Source organism: Diabrotica virgifera, chromosome 3 (genome assembly GCF_917563875.1).
Source record: "Diabrotica virgifera virgifera chromosome 3, PGI_DIABVI_V3a".
Taxonomy (NCBI): Eukaryota; Metazoa; Arthropoda; class Insecta; order Coleoptera; family Chrysomelidae; genus Diabrotica; species Diabrotica virgifera.
Genome location: NC_065445.1, coordinates 201,450,069 through 201,470,525, shown reverse-complemented (window position 1 = coordinate 201,470,525; position 20,457 = coordinate 201,450,069). Strand labels below are relative to the sequence as shown.

At 31.3% G+C, this 20,457-nt stretch overlaps 1 protein-coding gene across 2 annotated transcripts in view; it reads right to left on the bottom strand.

Annotated features, from left to right (window-relative positions):
- Window positions 1–20,457, bottom strand: part of LOC126882307 (glucose-6-phosphate exchanger SLC37A2) — a 191,249-nt gene that overhangs the window by 153,095 nt on the left and 17,697 nt on the right. For both annotated transcript variants that reach the window (XM_050647173.1, XM_050647174.1), the window contains exon 3: window positions 14,096–14,259. In XM_050647173.1, coding sequence (XP_050503130.1) covers window positions 14,096–14,259 — 164 coding nt within the window. The remainder of the gene's footprint in view (window positions 1–14,095; window positions 14,260–20,457) is intronic.

Here is a 20,457-nt window from a genome sequence, read left to right as displayed (position 1 = left end):
ACCAAACTTTTATTCATAGTCAAATTTGATTTTTTTATAAAAAAATTAAGTAATTGTGTGCGGAAAAAATAATATGCCATTTTAATTGCCTATTTGTCTAATTTGTAAAATTTTTATTAGAGTTTTCAAAAACCGTATACAGAGTGAAATTTTTTTCTAAGACCAAAATGAACTAATTTTTTAAAGACGGACCTGATTTTTTTCTAGTTTGAATAAATCAGTTGATTGGGCGGTAACTTATAAATTAAATATTTGATAAAAAAAAATTAATTTTTGTAAGAAAAGTTAATTTTTTTAAATCTATGGTTCTTTTCGCCAAACTTTTAATTCATAGTCAAATTTGATTTTTTTATAAAAAATTAAGTAATTGTGTACAGAAAAAAATAAATATGCCATTTTAATTGCCTATTTGTCTAATCTGTAAAATTCTTATTAGAGTTTTCAAAAACCGTATACAGGGTGAAATTTTTTTCTAAGACCAAAACGAACTAATTTTTTAAAGCCGGACCTGTTTTTTTTTCTTGTTTGAATAAATCAGTTGATTGGGTGGTAATAATGTAACGATTGACCAAATTAAGAGACACATCGATCTTACTATTCAAAAATTATGACCAATACAAATTTCTGTAAAAATTAACAACTCGCCCTGTATATTATTAAACAATGTGAGCAGACACTTTTTAATGGTCATTTGTTATTCCCCATAGAGACCTGCATACGAGGTAGGAGTATGTACAGTTCCTCATGACTCACCCTGTATAATAATATCAACAACAAGGACTTCGACAAACCACAGTTAAGCAAAGATGAATGAGCACAGAGTACAATGGAAAGATGCGTTAATAAATCAGTCTCTACACGGTTCAATCAGGCTGGAAAAAGTAATACGTATGCCACAAATCAAAACCACCGGTTTAATATATGTATAACAAAAGTACAAATCCTTGTCTAAGCTGATGATACAGACAATGCTGTACGAGAGGTGTATGTACTATGTAGCACTAAAAGCAACGCCTTCAAAAATGGGTTTAATAATAAACACCAGCGAAACGAAGTATATACTTGAAAATAAGTACGTAACGACAACTCCTACGGCCACTTGTTACAGAAGACGACTACAAAGGTAAAATTATAAAAAATGAATCATAACATATGATTCAGAGACCTGGACTCTAACAAAAAGTAATCAAAACTTGTTAAAATATTTCGAAAGAACAGTACTAAAGCGAATATATGGAGCAGTGAATGACAATGGAGCGTGGAGAAGACGATACAACTTCGACTTCATAGAATATACCAGATATCGTAAAATACATTAAGATAATGCGTCAATGGATAGGGCATGTAATGCGAATGGAACAAACTGACTGGCCTAAAAAAAATTTCATAGCTTTGATCGCGCAGGACATCCTGGGTATACCCAGAGGGAGAACGCCTGCGCATTACAAAATTGAGCGTTCGTGGAGGTCAAATATTTCCCTCTGATCTGAACACCCTCCGGATTTTTAATTCGGTGTTCGCGCAGTATAGAAAAAAGATCCTGAACGTGGCCGGGATACGCTCTCGACGTTCGAGGATTTTGTTTCGGATTTTAAGTTCGCACAGGCGCACAAAATATTTGGGAAGAATTTCTTGACATTCTGTTCTTACTCCTTCCAATTCTTAACCTAAAATATTGTTCTGTGTTAAACAACTTAGATTCTGGTTTTTAAAGTTTTGAAATTATATAAAATGTTGTATCATTTAAATATTCTTCAAACAAATTTTAATATTTTTTATATTAAAGCTTTTTTAGTTGTTTTGTCAATGTTTTCCATTTCGTATGTTTATAAATAAGTAGGTACCTTTTCTAGTATTATTTTCATTCGATATTCGATAATTATCTATTTAGACAAGGCGAAAACGGCGGGTTCGAAGGGAAAAATATTCCCATGAGATTTTTTTGCATAATCACATTCGTGAGATATCCCAGAATAAGGTTCAAGAAGTCGCCCACGTGAAAACTGGGCCAATTTTTTTTAACAATTTTTTTAATCAAATTGCAAGAATTAATATTTTTGGCCCGAACAATTTTTTCTTTAATTTTTTGGACCATTCTGGACAAAAAAGGTCTCTTATAATTTTTCTCTAAAGTTGATCGTTTTCGACTTATAAGCAATTTAAAATGAAAGAAAACGAAAAATGGCGATTTTCAAGGCTTCATAACTCGGTTAAAAGTTATTATTATGAAAGTCAATATATGACTAAATCAAAGTTTAAAGCCACCCCTACAAGATCCTGAAGAAATGTTTGTCATTATTTTATTACTAAGCTGTTATTTTTAAGTAATAATAATACGTGCCATGCACGTGTACGGCCGCTGTAAATTCTGAGTGCGAGAGAGAAGCCATTCCAACAGTCCAATTGTGCATCTTACTCGCACTCACATTTACAGCGGCGTCAATATGATCTAACCGCTCTTTTTTATTAATTAAAAATAACAGCTTAGTAGTAAATTAATGACACAGATTTCTTCAGGATCATGTAGCGGCGACTTTAATTAAACTTTGATTTAGTCACTTTCTGACTTTCATAAAAATAATTTTTAACCGAGTTATTAAGTCTTAAAAATGGCCATTTTCGCGTTTTTCAAATTTTAAATTGCTTATAACTCGAAAAAGATTAACTTTAGAGAAAAATTATAAGAGTTTTTTTGTCCAGAATGGTCCAAAAAACCTAAAAAAAATAGTCCGGGCCAAAAATATTGATTTTTGCAATTTGATTAAAAAAAAATTGTTAAAAAAAAATTGGCCCACTTTTCACGTGGGCGACTTCTTGGTCCTTATTCTGGGATGTCTCACGAATGTGATTATGCAAAAATATCTCATGGGAATATTTTTCCCAACGAACCCGCCGTTTCCGCCTTGTCTAATTACGGTAGTATGTATTACAATAAATTGTACTCTGTTTTTACTTAATTTCTTCTATCTAGATGAGCTTATAAGTACCTACATATTCTTGTGGTTTATTTTTCAGTTTAATTTATGAGTTAAATTACTCTCTTATCGAATATAATAAAACATAAACAACACATCAAACTTATTCTGAAACTATTTCTTGTGTCTTTTATATTTCATTATTTTTGTGGTGTAATAAACCACAACACAATGCCACAACCCATCAAATTCAATGCATACATATCAAAATTAGAAATGATTGCTTTACTAAATTATTCCTTCCTTCAGATAATGTTCAACCCCCAGGAAGTTAAAGGTAATTTTTATATCTAAATATCAACAATCTTTTACTCTCTACAAAAATGTAAGCCGGATTTCGGCGTGGAAAAACCTTCTTCTTCTTTAAGTTCCATCTTCTATCGAAGGTTGGAAATCATCATGGCAATGCGGACCCTGTTGACTGCCGCTCTAAATATCTCTGCACTACTGCATTAGAACCATTCCCGTAAGTTCTTAAGCCAGGATGTTCTTCGTCTTCCCACATTTCGCTTTCCTCGGATTTTGCCTTGCATAATAAGTTGTAATAATGCGTATTTTTGCCCTCTCATCACATGTCCCAAGTACTCAAGTTTTCGTCTTTTGATAGTTAGTATTATTTCCGGTTGATTTCCTATCCTTCTAGTTACTTCCACATTCGACATTCTTTGAATCCATGATATTCGTAGGATTCTTCTGTAACACCAAAATTCAAAGGCGGCCAACTTATTCAAATGGACTTGTTTCAACGTCCACGCTTCCAAGACATAAAGAAGAGTAGAGAACACGTAACATCGAAGCATCCTTAGGCGTAGTTCTAACCTTATATCCCGACAACAAAGAAACTTTTTAAGTTTAATGAATGATGCACGTGCTATTTCAATACGTGTCTTAATTTCTTTGGTTTGGTCTACATTTGATGTTATCCATGTTCCTAAGTATTTGTAGTTATCCACACTCTCAATCACAGTATCTTCAATAGTTAATTGGATGTTTACGTGTGCTGATTTAGTTATGATCATGCATTTAGTTTTCTTTAAATTCATCTTCAGTCCGTACTCATGACAGCGTTCATTAAGGCGTTGCATTACGTTCTGTAAATCATTGTTGTTATCTGTTATTATTACTGTATCGTCTGTAACACGTAAGTTGTTCAAAACTTCTCCATTGATAGATATACCTTCTATTGAATTTGAGAGCGCTTCTTGAAATACCGCTTCACTGTAGACATTGAAAAGTAGTGGAGACAGCACGCAACCCTGACGGACTCCTCTCTGTATTTTGATATCTTGGGTGTCCTGGTTGTCAACTCTTATCTTGGCAGTTTGATTCCAATATATATTAGATATAATTTTCATGTCACGACTGTCAATATTTTTGCTTTTTAATATATCTACAAGCTTTTTATGTTGAACTTTATCAAATGCCTTTTCAAAGTCTACAAAACATAAGTACATATCCTGATTCATGTCCGTGCATCTCTGGGCCAGCACATTCAAGCCGAACAAAGCATCTCGAGTGCTCATACCATTTCTAAAGCCAAATTGTGTGTCACTGATTTCATATTCGAGAGTTTTAACAATTCTACTGTGTATTATTTTCAAAAATGTTTTAAGTGTGTGACTCATTAAAGATATTGTTCTGTGATCCGAGCAGGTTATTGCACTTGACTTTTTGGGAATTGCTACAAAGGTCGATTGCAGCTATTGTTTGGGTATTGTGGCAGTCTGATAGATTAGATTGGAAAAACCACATTACCTATATTGTCGAAATAATAAATAAATACGCTAATCAAATTTCTAACTTCTAAGAAAGGCGTTGAATTATTGAATAGAAAGTTAATCCTTTGCCTGTTGCTTTTATTCTCTTTCTCTTTGTTGACATACAAATTTGTTGCATTTGCATTTTTTTACGCTGATTTCGAAATAAGAGAAGGACAACAAAAGGCTTCCTTCTTCTAACCTTAATGTATGCAACCCGTCATTACATGACGAATCCGAAAATTGTAAGCGGAGCGAAAAATCCTGAGCATGTCCAGGGCCTAGATTCCGTGCACTGTAGATATCTAATGTCGCTTTCTATCGATATTTGAATATAAAAATATTTGAATTTTTAGCTTTAATTGAATTATTTTCTAGTTTTGCTAGGTTATACTCTAATTGATAAACTAGAGCAAAACTAGAAAATAATTCAATTAAATCTAAAAATTCATATATTTTGATATTCAAATATCGATAGAAAGCGACATGTAGATATCTACAGTGCACGGAATCTAGGCCCAGGATAAGTTTACGTTGACGCCTGCGCATTGGAAACTAATCCCGAACTTACTCTGAATATGTTCGATTTGTACAGCGCGAACACTGCTCATGATAGACCCATTGGTCAGAGAAGATAAAGACCTAGAACAAGGTTCCTTGATAACATCGATAAAGACATGAAGACTGAAGAGAAATTCTTGAGGAGGCTAGATCATAGCCACCTTTACTTTACAAGCCATGAAGAGAAAAAGGTAACGTCGCAATTGATGACGTCGGTAGTCTGACTTTCGGACTGCCGCTTTCGAAACTACGATTTTAAAGTACAAATTCTGGTAAAATTTATAGTATTTTTTGAGTCGAACAAGAAAATATTATTAATTAGAAGTTTGTACAAAATAATATTAAAAGTAATTCCTTGTAAGTAACGTTTATTATACAAAAAAAAACCAATAACAAGAATATAAACGGGATTCATTTTTTTCGAATCCTAAGAAAACTAATACGTATTTTTCAAAAATTTAAACGCAGAATGAAAGATTACGTTAGGACCGAGGGCCGAAAGTCCCTGAAAACTTCTGTTTATTTTAACAAGTTACAGGGGTGAAAAACTAAGAAAATTTAGTGTGATTTTTAGTTTCAAATATGTCATTAAAAAACTTTTTATTAATTCTAAGGGACTTTCGACCCTCGGTAATAAAGTAATCTTTCATTTTGCGTTTAAATTTTTCAAAAATACTTATTAGTTTTCTCAGGATTCGAAAAAAATGATTACATTTAAAATACAGGCGTCAAAATTTTGCATTTTGTTCCTTTCCACTTAAAGTTTGTCGCACTTATTTAGAAACACCCTGAATTGATAGAGAACAAATCTAGTTGTTGAACATAAGCGAATTAATAAAAAAAAACAGAATGTTAAGAAAACCGGAGTCTATAGTTGGGTTTTAATTTCAGTATTTTATAAATGCCCGGTACACCATAAAAATTTAACTGGTTAGCAACAATATTATTACAGCGGTATTGTAAAAGAATTAGGCTATAACATATTAAAAAAATCACTTAAATCTGCCAACAGGTTTAGGAAATATAAGACATTAAAAATGACAAAATTTTTAAGTGGACGGATTTCTATATGCACGCAAGTTTATATAAAAACACAGGGTGTTTCATTAACAATTGTCCATATCGTAACTGGAGAGACCTTAGCACAAAATACGATGATTTAACCTAAAACACTTATGTGGTTCCTTACTGAGTTACAGGGTGTTTTATCTAAAAATTTAAAAATTATTTTTGCTCAGCATTTTAAAACTATTCAACGTATCCTTTTCATACTTAGCAAAAAGTTTGACTACTATACACCCTACTAAATTATGATAAACAAACGTTTCTAGCTACTACCAGAGGCGTACGACAGGGGATAGTGAATGGTTAACCCTTCTCAAATTCTACGCCACTGCAGGAATTACTATTTTAGTACCATTTTTAGATTCTTCAATACTTTCTACGTAAATAATATACTCTTCATTGGTAACGATAAAGTCATTAATTTTCGAGATATTTGAAGTTATATCGAGATATGATATGATTCATATGATTAAAATTTAAAAATTATTTGTACCCAGTACTTTAAAACTATTTGGCGTATCCTTTTCATACTTGGCAGAAAGTGTAGGTACTGTACACCCTACTAAATTAAGATAAATAAACGTTTCTACCTACTGCCAGAGGCGTACAACAGGGGATAGTGGCTGGTTAATCCTTCCAAAATTCTACGCCACTGACGAAATTGTTATTTTAGTGTAATTTTTTGCTTTTCCAATACTTTTTATGTAAATAATATACTCTTTATTCGTAACGATAAAATGATTAGTTTTCGAGATATTTGGAATTAAAAATGAAGCGACACAATACATTAATCAAAATAACCGTGTCGTTTCATTTTTAACTTCAAAGATCTCGAAAACTAATGACGTTATCGTTACGAATGAAGAGTATATTATTTTCATAGAAAGTATTGGAGAATCCAAAAATTGAACTAAAATAGCAATTCCGCCAGTGGCGTAGAATTTGGAAAGGGTCAACTATTCACTTTCCCCCGTCGTACGCCTCTGGTAATAGCCAGAAACGTTTGTTTAACATAATTTAGTAGTTTGTATAGTACCTATACGTTCTGCCAAGTATGAAAAGGATAAGTCGAATAGTTTTAAAATGCTGAGCAAAAATCATTTTTACATTTTTAGATAAAACACCCTGTAACTCAGTAAGGAACCACATTTTATTCAAGTGTTTTAGGTTAAATCTTCGTATTTTGTGCCAAGGTTTATCCAGTTACTATATGGACAATTATTAATGAAACACCCTGTATATTATATTGAACTAAAATCATCTTAATAACATACCTTTTAATGTTCTTTATAATTTGGAACACGAAATATTGTAAAATATTTCAGTTTCTCTGTAAAGACAGTGAAAATTATTTAAAAACAAATGAGAACTGTCAGAATTAATCGGTCTACCAATAGATGTTGCCAAATTTCAACTTCATGGCTTGTTAAGTAAAGGTGGCTATGCTAGGACCCATACAGGGTTGTAAAGCCAGAATGATGATGTCTGTCTATTTTTTGCTTCTTCACCATTTGGAATACTTTCTTGTTGGTTATTTTAACGATGCATTTAAATTCTGGTGGATGAGGGGTTAAATACGTTTCTCATTTTTTCTTAAAATACATTAGTCATCAATATTTTTTGCAGCATATCTCGCTTAGTTGGAATGTAGTCGACATTTTAATATTGCTCTTAAAGGTCTTTTCAAGCCATACAAAAGGAATTGTAGCATTAGCATTATATATGCGTTTCTCTGTTATTTCAAGTTGAATACACCGATTTGAGCATGCACAAATAAAAACAAACTCTTTTCACCTACCATATCTTTTTTTATATTATAACTAGAAAATTTATGAAGGAACGAATCTCTTTATTTTTTATAAGCTACAAAAATGTTTTATAGAGTTTTTTAGTTAGATGCATAGTTTTAAGGTATTCGCAAAAAACCGTCCGAAAAGATATCATTTTTTAATAAACATGGCCAATTTTCAACAACGAATAACTCAAAAAGTGTCGAGTTTTCAAAAAAAAAAAATAATAGAACAGTTTTTGCTTAGAATTAGGTTCTCTAGCCACTTTCGTGGTTATTTTGACCAAAAATTTTTCCGGAAACCGCCCTCAAGATAAAAGCGCCATAGTATAAAGGGCCAAGGGGTAGACTTTAAATTAGGATATAGTACTGGCTATTCCCAAAATTTCATTAAAATCCATGCAGTAGGATAGAATTCGGAGGTAATATCCTGTTCTTGCTCTCATTGACTGGCGTATTACTATTAACATACTAATTATGCATATACAGTGTGGGCCAAAGAAAAACAGTCCACCTCGATATTTGACAGTAGTTATTAGATTTTAAGGAAATGCCGAAACAGGTCGATTTTTGATCTAAGGGGACACATTTTTACGGTACATATATCTGTCATTTGTTAACCCCTTCCCTTCCCTTCCACCCCTCCCCCTCCCCCTATTTTTAAATAGGGAATAGGGGTCGTGTGCTAGCTCATTTGAAAAGTTATTTAATTCTTTATTCAGTAATATTAACATTGACATAATTATTTATACAGGGTCTCCAAGAAAAATAATTTTGAATTAAATTAATTGACACAAAAAGAAGAACGTATGTAGTTTATATAACTCAACATACATTCTACTATTGACGGAAAACAGAAAAAATGTTTATTTGATAATAAACATTGTTTGTTACTTAAATTCAATATTCAACCTACTAAGAGACAGATGGGTGGCAGCTTGAACACTGAAATCAAGCGAAAAGCAATGTTTATTTATCAAAAAATATTTTTTTCTGTTTTGTGACAGCAGTAGAATGTATTTTGAATTAAATAAATAACATACATTCTTCTTTTTGTGTGAATTAATTGAATTAGAAAATTTTATTCTTGTACACCCTGTATAAATAATTATGTTAATGTTTATATTACTGGATAGAGAATTGAATAACCTTTCAAATGAGCTAGCACACGACCCCTATTCCCTATTTAAAAATAAGGGGCGGGGGAAGTGGAAGGGAGGGGGTTGACAAATGACAGATGTATATATCGTAAAAATCTAATAACTACTGCCAAATATCCGGGTGGACTGTTTTCTTTGGCCCACACTGTATGCATACATAGAATAAATTATTTTTTTTTTTTTGTTTGGTACTTTATCTTACTTTATGCATACATGAAAAGTATAATAAACTTATTGTCTTCTTTTTTTTTTAACAGATGAATAATGTTTTGAACGTGTTTCCACATATATTTGTAAAATAGGAAATGGTTGAATGCTCGAATATAATATGAATTTTACAAAGTGAAGTAAATTCACTTTGTATGAAATATAATTCATTTTAAAGTGAATGAAATTTAATCTTGCCAAGTATACTTTTGCTCCTAGAGCATCTTCAGGGGCATTTCGTCAATAAAATGAAGGTATCCTCGAATGTTATTTATTATGATATTAGATTGCTGGCAACTTAAATTAACATAACTACGAATACACTAAACAAAGGACAAACAGATAAATTTGAGTGCCGACTGCCGGGTGCCGGTAAAATTCTACATTGTTAGAAGAAGGAGTTAGAATGGAGGCATTCTAAATCCATCTTCTAACAATGTAGAATTTTACCGGCACCCGGCAGTCGGCACTCAAATTTATCTGTTTGTCCTTTGTTTAGTGTATTCGTAGTTATATGTTAATTTAAGTTGCCAGCAATCTAATATCATAATAAATAACATTCGAGGATACCTTCATTTTATTGACGAAATGCCCCTGAAGATGCTCTAGGAGCGAAAGTATACTTGGGCAAGATTAAATTAAATTCAGTGCTCGATATCTGCCTTTCACTTTGTAAAATACATATATATTTGTCGTTCTCAAAATCAGATAACTTCAGCATTAGTGCAAGTAATTTATTTTTATTCCTCGTGTGTGACTTCCAACAAAACAACTAAAAAATCATTGAGAAATTTGATACAGATTATCAACTTACCAGTGATTAGCGGAAAAGTGAAACGAAGAAATATAATAAAATTTCACATTAAACCACGTAATTTGCTATTTATCATTTGATGAAATGAATACAGTAGTTGCTTTGTGTTATTTAAACATTTTTGATGAATCATGAATCTCTCCGTTGCACTCACAAGTTATACAGGGTGTTTCATTGGGAAAGTAACATACGTTAACTGTAGAAAGAGGACACTTAGACGGTCTCAAAAATACCATACTTAAACTTCATTAATAACAAAGATACTGGGTGTTTTATCTATTTTGCCATTTTCTTATTTGGTTCTTAACTTTACCAACTTAACCACACTGTATATTTATTTTGTTTGGCACGCAAATATTCTTTAAGGTGTATAATCAACTAATTTATTTATAATTGTAAAAAATCAGGTCCGGATTAAAAAATATTGGAAAAATTTTCCGACCCAAAAACAATACCCTGTACGTTAAATTTTTTTAAATGGATTTTGCATTTGAAAAGAGAATGAAAAACTAAATTTAATAGTATAGTACTTTGAATTTTTGGCAAAATGATTTTTCTGGTAAAATTTTGAATTTGAATTCTGAAATTATGCGAATTGCGAGAGCTCGAAGTAGAAAAAAAATTTAAATACGACTTACAACTTGTTAAACTTGTTAAACACACTGTATATTTATTTTATATTTAACACCGAATATTATTTAAGGTGCTCAATCAATTATAAAAAATCCAGGGCCGGATTAAAAAATATTGGAAAAATGTTCCGACCCAAAAACAGCATGTACATTAATTTTTTTAATGGGTTTTGCTTTTAAAATGAGGATGAAAAACTAAATTTAGTGGTATACTTTGAATTTTCGACAAAATGATTTTTCTGGTATAATTTTGAATTTGAATTCTAAAATTATGTGAATTGCGAGAGCTCGAAGTAAAAAAAATAAAATATGACTTAATTTTAATTATGTAATAATACCATTATTTACTCTAAATTGGTAAAATGTTAACATTTCAGTGTTTTTTTATTATGGCCACAAATCATTCATAACAAATGTTCACCTTTAATTAATGAATAAATAATAGAGTCCACAAAAAATACATAACTTTAATCAACGAACTTGTATCTTAAAAAATAAAAAAAAACAGAAACATTTTTCCAAAAAAATAACTTGTAATTGTACTAAAACTATAGTAATTGTTCAAAATGGCCACCACCTTGTTGAAGACAAAGTCTTGCTCTTTTTGTTATTTGTCTGACTGACTTCCTAATCTTGTCATGGATATTCTTAATTTCTTGGAAGGCGTCTCGAATCCGGTCAAGAAGTTCTTCCTTACTATTTAGATTTTTTGATTTTAGATATCCAAAAGTTATTTTTTAGCAATTTTTTCCTCTAGAAAGTGTCCTCTTTATACAGTTAACGTATGTTACTTTCCCAATGAAACACCCTGTATAATCATTGAGTAAACTTGCTTGCGGTTGGACCAATTATAAACAAGCCTTACAGCGCAGTAAAGAATTACTCCTCCTAGTTTATAAACGAGGTATAATAATAATATTGAAATGTAGTTTTAAAATTAATATTGGGTAATCAGACATTTAATTTTTATCTCTAATTACAATTTCGCGCAATGTTTACTTAACTTTAAATAAATAGTAAATTATTTAATAGAGTGAACAAAAGTCCAATATCAAACAAACAAATATTTACAAGTTGGATGATAATTGGGGGTCACATTAAGAAGATTGGGAACAAACAAAAAATTGTTTAAAATTACACGTGATCAAGTTGTTTATTATTGACAAAGATTAACTTTTATTTTTGAGGACTTTAGAAAGTATTGTATAGATACCTGTATTTTGTGTATATTATCATAATCGTTCAGGGGATTATTAATTTTTTGGAAGATAAATATAAAATTATTTGTTTAGAAGAAAAAACACGAGGAGCTATTGCTATCTGGTAAAAAATACCTACCTATACTTTTTCCTTTACAAATGACTAACTGTAGAAAATAGCCGAAAGATATAATAGAACAAAAATAAACAATATTATGGAAGTATGTATTTAAGAAATGATTCCAAAGATATGACAATACCAAACATAAAACGTTTATCACAAAAATTGGGAAGTAGAAAAAAAGTTCAATATTGTAACAACATTTAAAGTTGGTAGCGAATGGAATAAAAAGGTATAGTCCAGGGCGCATCTGTTTTGAGATGGACGTTGAGAGGTGACTCAAATTTTTTTGCAGAAATTGCTTGAAAATAACTCAAATAATAATATTTGAGTTATGCTCCCACTCAAAATGGTCCGGAACATTGTTTAAATGATCAAAATGCCAAAATATGAAGAAAAAATTCGATTTTTTTATTGGTTTTTTGATTATAACTTTAAAACTATTTATTTCTGAGAAAAGTTGTACTTACATAAAAGTTGTGTAATTAAATTTCCCACAGTCACCCTTGTTGCAAAATAGCAATAATTGCGAAAAAAACCATACAAAAACAAGTATTCGCATTTTACGTTTTTCAACCATTTATGCTACACTTAGGACCTTCATATTTCATCCAAAAAAACTTTATGATACAGTTAAACAATACTGTAAATTTCATTAAGATCGGTTTAATAGATTTTGCAAAATAAATTTTGCAATCCAGCTTTCGCAAAAAAAAATTAATTTTTTTAAAATGTTGCAGGACTGAAAATAAAGCAGATAGCAAGTTGAATTTTTTTTACTTATAGAAGTGTACTGTACCTTTCATTTGCAATTTGCAAAATTAAAATCGATTAATTACCACGGCGTCAGGAAATTTTTTAAATAAACATTAATTTTTGGTGCTACGCGCAGGACAGCGGTGTTAGATTCACACAAGTTGATTTCCACCATAATTTCTTTCAATCTTTATCTAATATATTATTTTCTTACTCTATTTTTTGTTGTATTTTAATATTTCAATTCCACAAAAATCAAACTAATTTTATTATTGTTTGTGAAATATTGTTTAAACAATTTCATATGTTTAAAAATAATAAACTGTTATTCTCTAAGTTAAAATATATGAACAAAGAAAGTTTTTGCTAAAAAAAGTGTTATTTCAAAGGATAGAGTATGTGTTTTTATTTTGCAATAAACAAATTTATTTATTTATATCGAAATGTAATAAAAATTAAAATGTATCTTAAAAATGTAAATTAGCCCTATATCTCAAATAAAAATAAATTAACTCATTTCAATGTAAAATTTAATTTTCATTTGTACCTACTTTGAAAATTTGGGTAAAAATTTTTACATTTCAATGTAAAATATGTATATGATCTATGATCCCGAGCGAGTTCAACAGGGTTTTTCATCGATTGTCATTTGTTTCGAGCTTCTGTCATATGTTGTATAATCTGTGTATAATATTAATATACACGGATTATATGATATATGACAGAAGCTCTAAAACTCTAATCTAAACAAATGACTGTGAATGAAAAGCCCAATTAGCGTCTCTGTGTCCATCTCGCAAACAAAAACAAGTAAAAATAAACAGCTGACAGTGAGTCACGCATGCCACGACCCACGAAAACTGTACACTGATGACAAATGTTCCCAAGTGAGACCGGCGAGCGCATGCACTAATCGTAGAGTGGGTTTAATTTGCGGTACCTTGCTTCTAACCGTACTTCACAAATCTGTCCACCCATTTCGCCGGCGCAGGTTGTCTCGGTTGGGTTCAATTTGCGCCAGGCCTTTAGTGTTAAAAAATAGTAGTGATAAAAACTTACCGAAAGGTGCCCAATCACACCAATTGCTTGGCTCATTCGAATCTGGCGGCACGAGATTGCTGCAGTTTCTATGTAACACTGCTTTCACTACTGAAATGGGTTTTCTTGATAGATGATAACACATATACGATATATATGTTAGAAATATCACGCTCATACGATAACTGAAAGTGAAATTAAAACACAATTTAAGTAGGTACAAGCTTATACTTATATCTAGTTAGGAAAGATTAATATTATCTAACTTGTCAAAACCAGACCATGTGTAGTCTAAAAACACATAAAAACCAAAATTTTGAAAAACATATAGGTATTGTGCATAAGTCTTTTCAATCAAGTTCCATAAAACTAATGAAAAAGAAATTTTTAGTGATAACTTATCTTATACATAAGTGTCTTTGAATATATAACTTCGAAGTTATCAAATGGAGACATATGTTCTTTAAAAAAAACATTGTAATATTCTAAACAAATGGGCCCTAAAAAGAAATACGGCCAACTGTTTGTACTTTTATTTGGTTGTGTAGCTGTCAGCACACCACCTTTGGCATCCATAAGATTGGCTGAGTAGCTCAAGATATCAATGCTGATTAAAAGGACGGATAACATGTGATTGGGCTATGGGTGAGTTGTCATATCCAGTAAAAAAATATGAATGCGTGACCTAAACCCCCGACAGGACTATCTTACCTACATCGACATAAATAAATATGGATTATACGAAATTTTTTGAAACTAAGCAAAGCACAAGCCCAATTGTCACTGATCAACAAACTCAGAAAATACTAAATAATACTAGTTACAATACAGGTCACTACGTTGCTAAGAAATGGAATAAAAACGGATAAGATGCAATACATTAAACAATACTATTAGAAAGATCAAATTTATAATCTGGTAAACAATTAACACCAAGTGATATTAGATAGTGCGGCTCTGCAGCTGTTTAAACTGGAGGAAAGAAGAAGACATAGACGTTATTGAAGAAACACAACAAGAAGCATCTGAAAATCAAGATGAACTAACTAATCATCCTCACATCACCTAGAAAAGTAAATGAGCGGATCAGGAAAAACTCACCAAAAAATGCTCTTGGTCTGGATGAAATAACAAATAGGGCTCTGAAGTATTTTCTAAAGAGAACAATTGTATATTTAACAAATATAAAAAATGAATTATCTAGAATAGCTTTAGGATGGGCAGCGTATGGCAAACTAAGAGACGTGTTCAAGGAAAACATCCCAATAAAGCTAAAAAGAAAAGCATTTAACCAATGCGTACTTCCGGTGCTCACTTATGGAGCTGAAACACTGACATTGACTAAAGCATCAATACGAAAATTACAAGTAGCACAACAAAAAATGGAAAGATCCATGCTTGGCCTAACTTTGAGAGACAAAATAGAGTTATGGCAAAGAACTGGAGTGGAAGACATCATAAAACGCATTACGAAGTTGAAGTGGAAATGGTCAAGACACGTCGCAAGACAGAGAGACAACATATGGACAAGGAGGATCTTAGAGTGGCGGTCAAGGGCGGACAAACGAAGTCGTGGAAGACCACCTACCAGATAAACCGACGATATAAAGAGAATAGCGACAAACTGGATTGCAGCTGCCCAGGACAGAGAGGGGTGGAGACATCTTGAGGAGGCCTACGTCCGACAGTTGACAAATTTGGCTGTGTGATGATAACAAATGCAGTATTAAGATACAGGCTCTTCCCAAACCGATGGAAGAATGCCCAATGATGCCAAAGCCTGGAAAAAGTGTCATATTTCTGCAAAACTACAGGCTAATTAACTTACGTCAAGTCAACAAGATAGCAGTCATCCAATCCAGACAACAGAGATAAGCAGACAAGGAATAATAATCAGCAAGTACTATTTTTTTGTTTTGATTCTGGCCTTAGTTTAGAACCTTTAGCCACGTAATTACATATAAAATTATTATTCGTTCATACAAAATTGTCCAGATTACACTTAAAAATAAAGAATAATAAAAAATAAAGCTTACAAATATCAATGTCTACTTACTATGTTAATAAATACAACTATGCTAATTTTTTTTTCTTCACTACGATAGTAACTAAATCCGATTCAACCTCTCGGAGATTTAGAACCTCTTAGTGATTTTTGAAGTGAAAACTTCTTTAGGGACGTTGTGCGATTTTTGGATAGGGGAAAAAGCGTTGAATTCGCGACCGTCATCGCGACCGTCATTGCTATATATTATTTGTACGTATATATAAATTGTATAGAAGTATTTAAATTTAAAATAAATGTAAAACCATTGATTATAAACTTACCCATAGATAGCTCACCTCCTGGTAACCGAAAGACGTATCGGCAACTAGATGGCGCTACTCGAAAACCGTATCGAGATTTCTCAGTCGCTGTCTGACTTGCGAGTAGTTAACAGTGGCGTCAGAGCCGAACTTACCCTATAGGTGTATTACCTTCTATTAGCTGCGTATTGTGCTGTGATAAGTTAAAGCGGAATTTAAGACAACAACCACAAATTTAGAAACGTGTGCTGTTACATGTGCATGTTACTGGTTATATTTACTATAAGATTATAAAGAATTTGAATTGGATTAAATGCCATGAAGATTTGCAAGACACTAAAACTCTATTACAGAAATACAAATTAATGTTACTTCTTAGAGAATATGGTGCACATGAATAAAGATTCTTCAGAGATAATCAGATTTATTTGTTACTATTACTACAATAATGTTAGAAAAAGTTTCACGGGGCCTTTAATTCATTTAAAGTAGGTAATGCAGTTTTTGACAATATTGAAACCTATTTGGCTAAGCATATTTTATTAACTAAAAATTGGCTTGAAAACTGTAAAGACCATAAAAGAAAAAATATAAAATTCTTGGTGAAAATCAAACTTTTAAAAACTTGTCAGTGGTGTAACATTCATGAAAGCAGACAAAAAACAGAAAATTACGTATTTTCGATAAAAGTAAAGTTAAACAAACATGAATATAATACAATAACTAGTCAATTTAACAAGATCTGGATTTATGTAATTTTTGAGTTTTGTTACTTTTCTTCCGGGTGAGCGATTATTGAAAACTTTTTATAAAGTTTAGGGAAAAAATGCATTCTTGATAAAAACCTGCATATTTTAAAACTCAAAATGAAAGAATTAGATGTCCTCGGCTATTTATATTTTGGAAATTCACTGTCATTTTATCAATATTATTCATTTAAACGTTGACAACTTGTAGTGTTTTGTCAAAGAAAAATATAATCAATTGTATTTGGTACACATCACTATCTGCTTTTAATAACCTCTTTGAAGTAATTCCATCAGAAAGGTCCTCAGAAATTGTTAAATGAAATAATAATAATATCGTAGGGCATTTTTGCTGGAGAGATCCTTTCGGATTGTTCCGGCGCCATTTACATCTTTAACCTGTTTCAAGTAACTATTGTCGATGTGCACTAGCCCAGGGGGACCGACGGCTTAACGTGCGATTGATTGTCGTTTGCAGGGCTTGAACCCGCGTGGTCTGGCGTATGATGCCAGTGATCATGCCGTTCACCGGCCGTATAGGTCTGGATCCCACGTATGAAAAAAAGTTGAATAATAGCAAGCTGAAAATTTGTTAATAGCTTAAGGGTGTCTAGTCGGACACACTTTGATATATGGGAACACTGGAACAAGGGAAGTTTTAATTGTGGAACAGGTTAAAAATTTGGAACGGTCAGACCACGAAAACGGCACATGTATTTTGTCGGACAGAACAGACTTAAACTCTCCGAACAGAGATTAAACTCTCATGCAAAAATCAGACTGCTATTTATCACCAAATGGGCGTTTTAATGAGTGGAACATGTAGAATTTGTCAAATGACAGGAATTATGACAGGTGATAAATAGCAGTCTGATTTTTGCATGAGAGTTTAATCTCTATTCGGAGAGTTTAAGTCTGTTCTGTCGGACAAAATAAATGTGCCGTTTTCGTTGTCTGACCGTTCCAAATTTTTAACCCCACAATTAAAACTGCCCATGTCCCAGTGTTCCCATATATCAAAGTTTATCCGACTAGACACCCTTAAGCTATTAACAAATTTTCAGCTTGCTATTAATCAACTTTTTTTTCATACGCGGTATCCAGACCTAGTAGCTCTGTTCTGTTAAATGTAAAAAGTATGCGATCGAACAGTAGATCCTATCGATTTTATTTTACCTCTATACTATTTCTTATTTTGTACAGAATATAATTGACTTCTATTTTACCATTTCTAGACAAATTGTCAATTTTTTGTAATACAATGTTAGGTACTCTCAGAAAAAAATATATAGCTAATTTTTATTTCCGGTAAATTAAAAATGCAGTTATTTGAGTACATATCTCTAATATACCTAGTACATATTCTAGTATTATTGTTTAGTTTTATAACATAACTGAACTTTTTTCTGAACGATGACGTTACTTTTATGTGACATTTCGAGCCATCACAAAATATGAAGGAGTAATTATTCCATTTACTCACGGGTTTTGCCCCTAATTTATATACGTTCAAAATAAGTCCGGTATTAAAATGAGTAATTCTAAGCAACTTTTGTTCTATAGAGTTTTTTCACTAAGTCAAGATTTTTCGAGTAATTTGCAAGTGAACATATTCACTTTTCAACAAAAAAAAACACCTTTTTACACGGTTTTCGCAAATAACTCAAAATGTAGGTAAGTATTTGATCAAAAAAAATAAATATTCTTAAAAAAATATACCTATCTTATAAAAAAAAGTGCAGAATGGTATGAAGTTATATATAATACATGTATGAAGTTTGTAGACCCAGTAGAAACAGAGTTTTAGTTCAGGGAGAGTGGGTTCTAATTCGTTAAATTCCAAATCGAATATTTAAACGTGAAATAATTAAAAAATTAAGCACTTTTGGAGAAAACTCAGTAACTTTTTTAAAATGTTTAAAAAAAGCTTTATTTTTGTTTCTTTTTTAAGTTACTATCATCAAAAGTAAGTAAGTTACGCTCAGAATAAAATGGTTCCTTTTTTTTGTAAAAAAGATCGTAAAAATCACCCCCTAATTAACGCCTAAAATTCAATTAATCGTCAACGCTTGATAAATTACTTTACGTATGTAGTGTTTATATGATCTGTAAGTTTTGGAAAATTTTTAACAGCCATGTTTTAACCTATTTTTGTTTAAAAAAAAAAACAAAAAATATAAAATATTCAGAAAAGCAAAACCCCTTTTATAGTCTAAAAAATGCTTTTTCAGAATTTCAAAAAATTGTTTTTTACTTTAAAACCAATTTTTTCAAAAATAGGCGCTTTGAATAGATGGAACTTACAGACAATATAAAAAATAAACAAGTTAAGTAAATTGTAAGGCCGTTTCGATTCATTTAATTTCGGATGCTAATTAGGGGGTGATTTTCACGACTTTTGTACCAAAAATAAAAATAGGGGCCAAATTTATTTTGACCATATCTTGCTTACTTCGATGCTAGAAACTTAAACAAAAATAAAGATAAACATTTTTTTTAACACTAAAAAAGTTGTAGTTTTTCCTAAAAAGTTCTTCATTTTTTGGTTATTTCACGTTGAAATATTCGATTTGGAATTTGACGAATAAGGACCCACTTTTCATTACCTACTACTTTGTTTCTGCTGGATCTACAGACTTCATACGTATACCACTTTTTTACCTTTTTAAAAACTATAGGTATTTCTGCTACATATACCTTTTTTTCGATTAAATACTTACTTATTGAGTAATTTGCGAAAATCATATTTACCCGAAAATAACTCGAAAAGTATTGACTTATTTAAAAAACTCTATGGACCTAAAGTTGTTAGTATTAATCAGTTTATCCAATTCTGGACTTATCTTGAACGTATATTTTTTCACTCCCGAGAAGGAGTGATACTTAACCCCAGTGCAAAAGCACACAGTGGCACAATATCACTTTTTCTTTGATATTTTAGCTATGTGTATACCAAATTTCATGCCAATAAAATGGATTCTTTAAAATTCGGAGGTTTTGCAATATTTTACCTTGAGTGAATGGGTTAGATCTGGAAAGAAATTCTGTATATCAACTTCAAATATTTTATTTCGCATTAGTTCTGAAAACTAATTTCTTTTACAAATTGCAAAAAATAATTTACATGTGAATTATCACTGCTAATTTTATTATGTATTTTCTATTTTGTTGTTTTTTTGTAGTGTATTAATAATTAAATAATTTTTATGAAACCTCTTCACTATTTTTATTTATCAATTTTTAGCGTTTTATCTGAAGTAAAATCGGAATTCCAAAATAGAGATTACAAGCGCGTTAAAATTATTTGTGAAAATGCTGAATACTACCCTT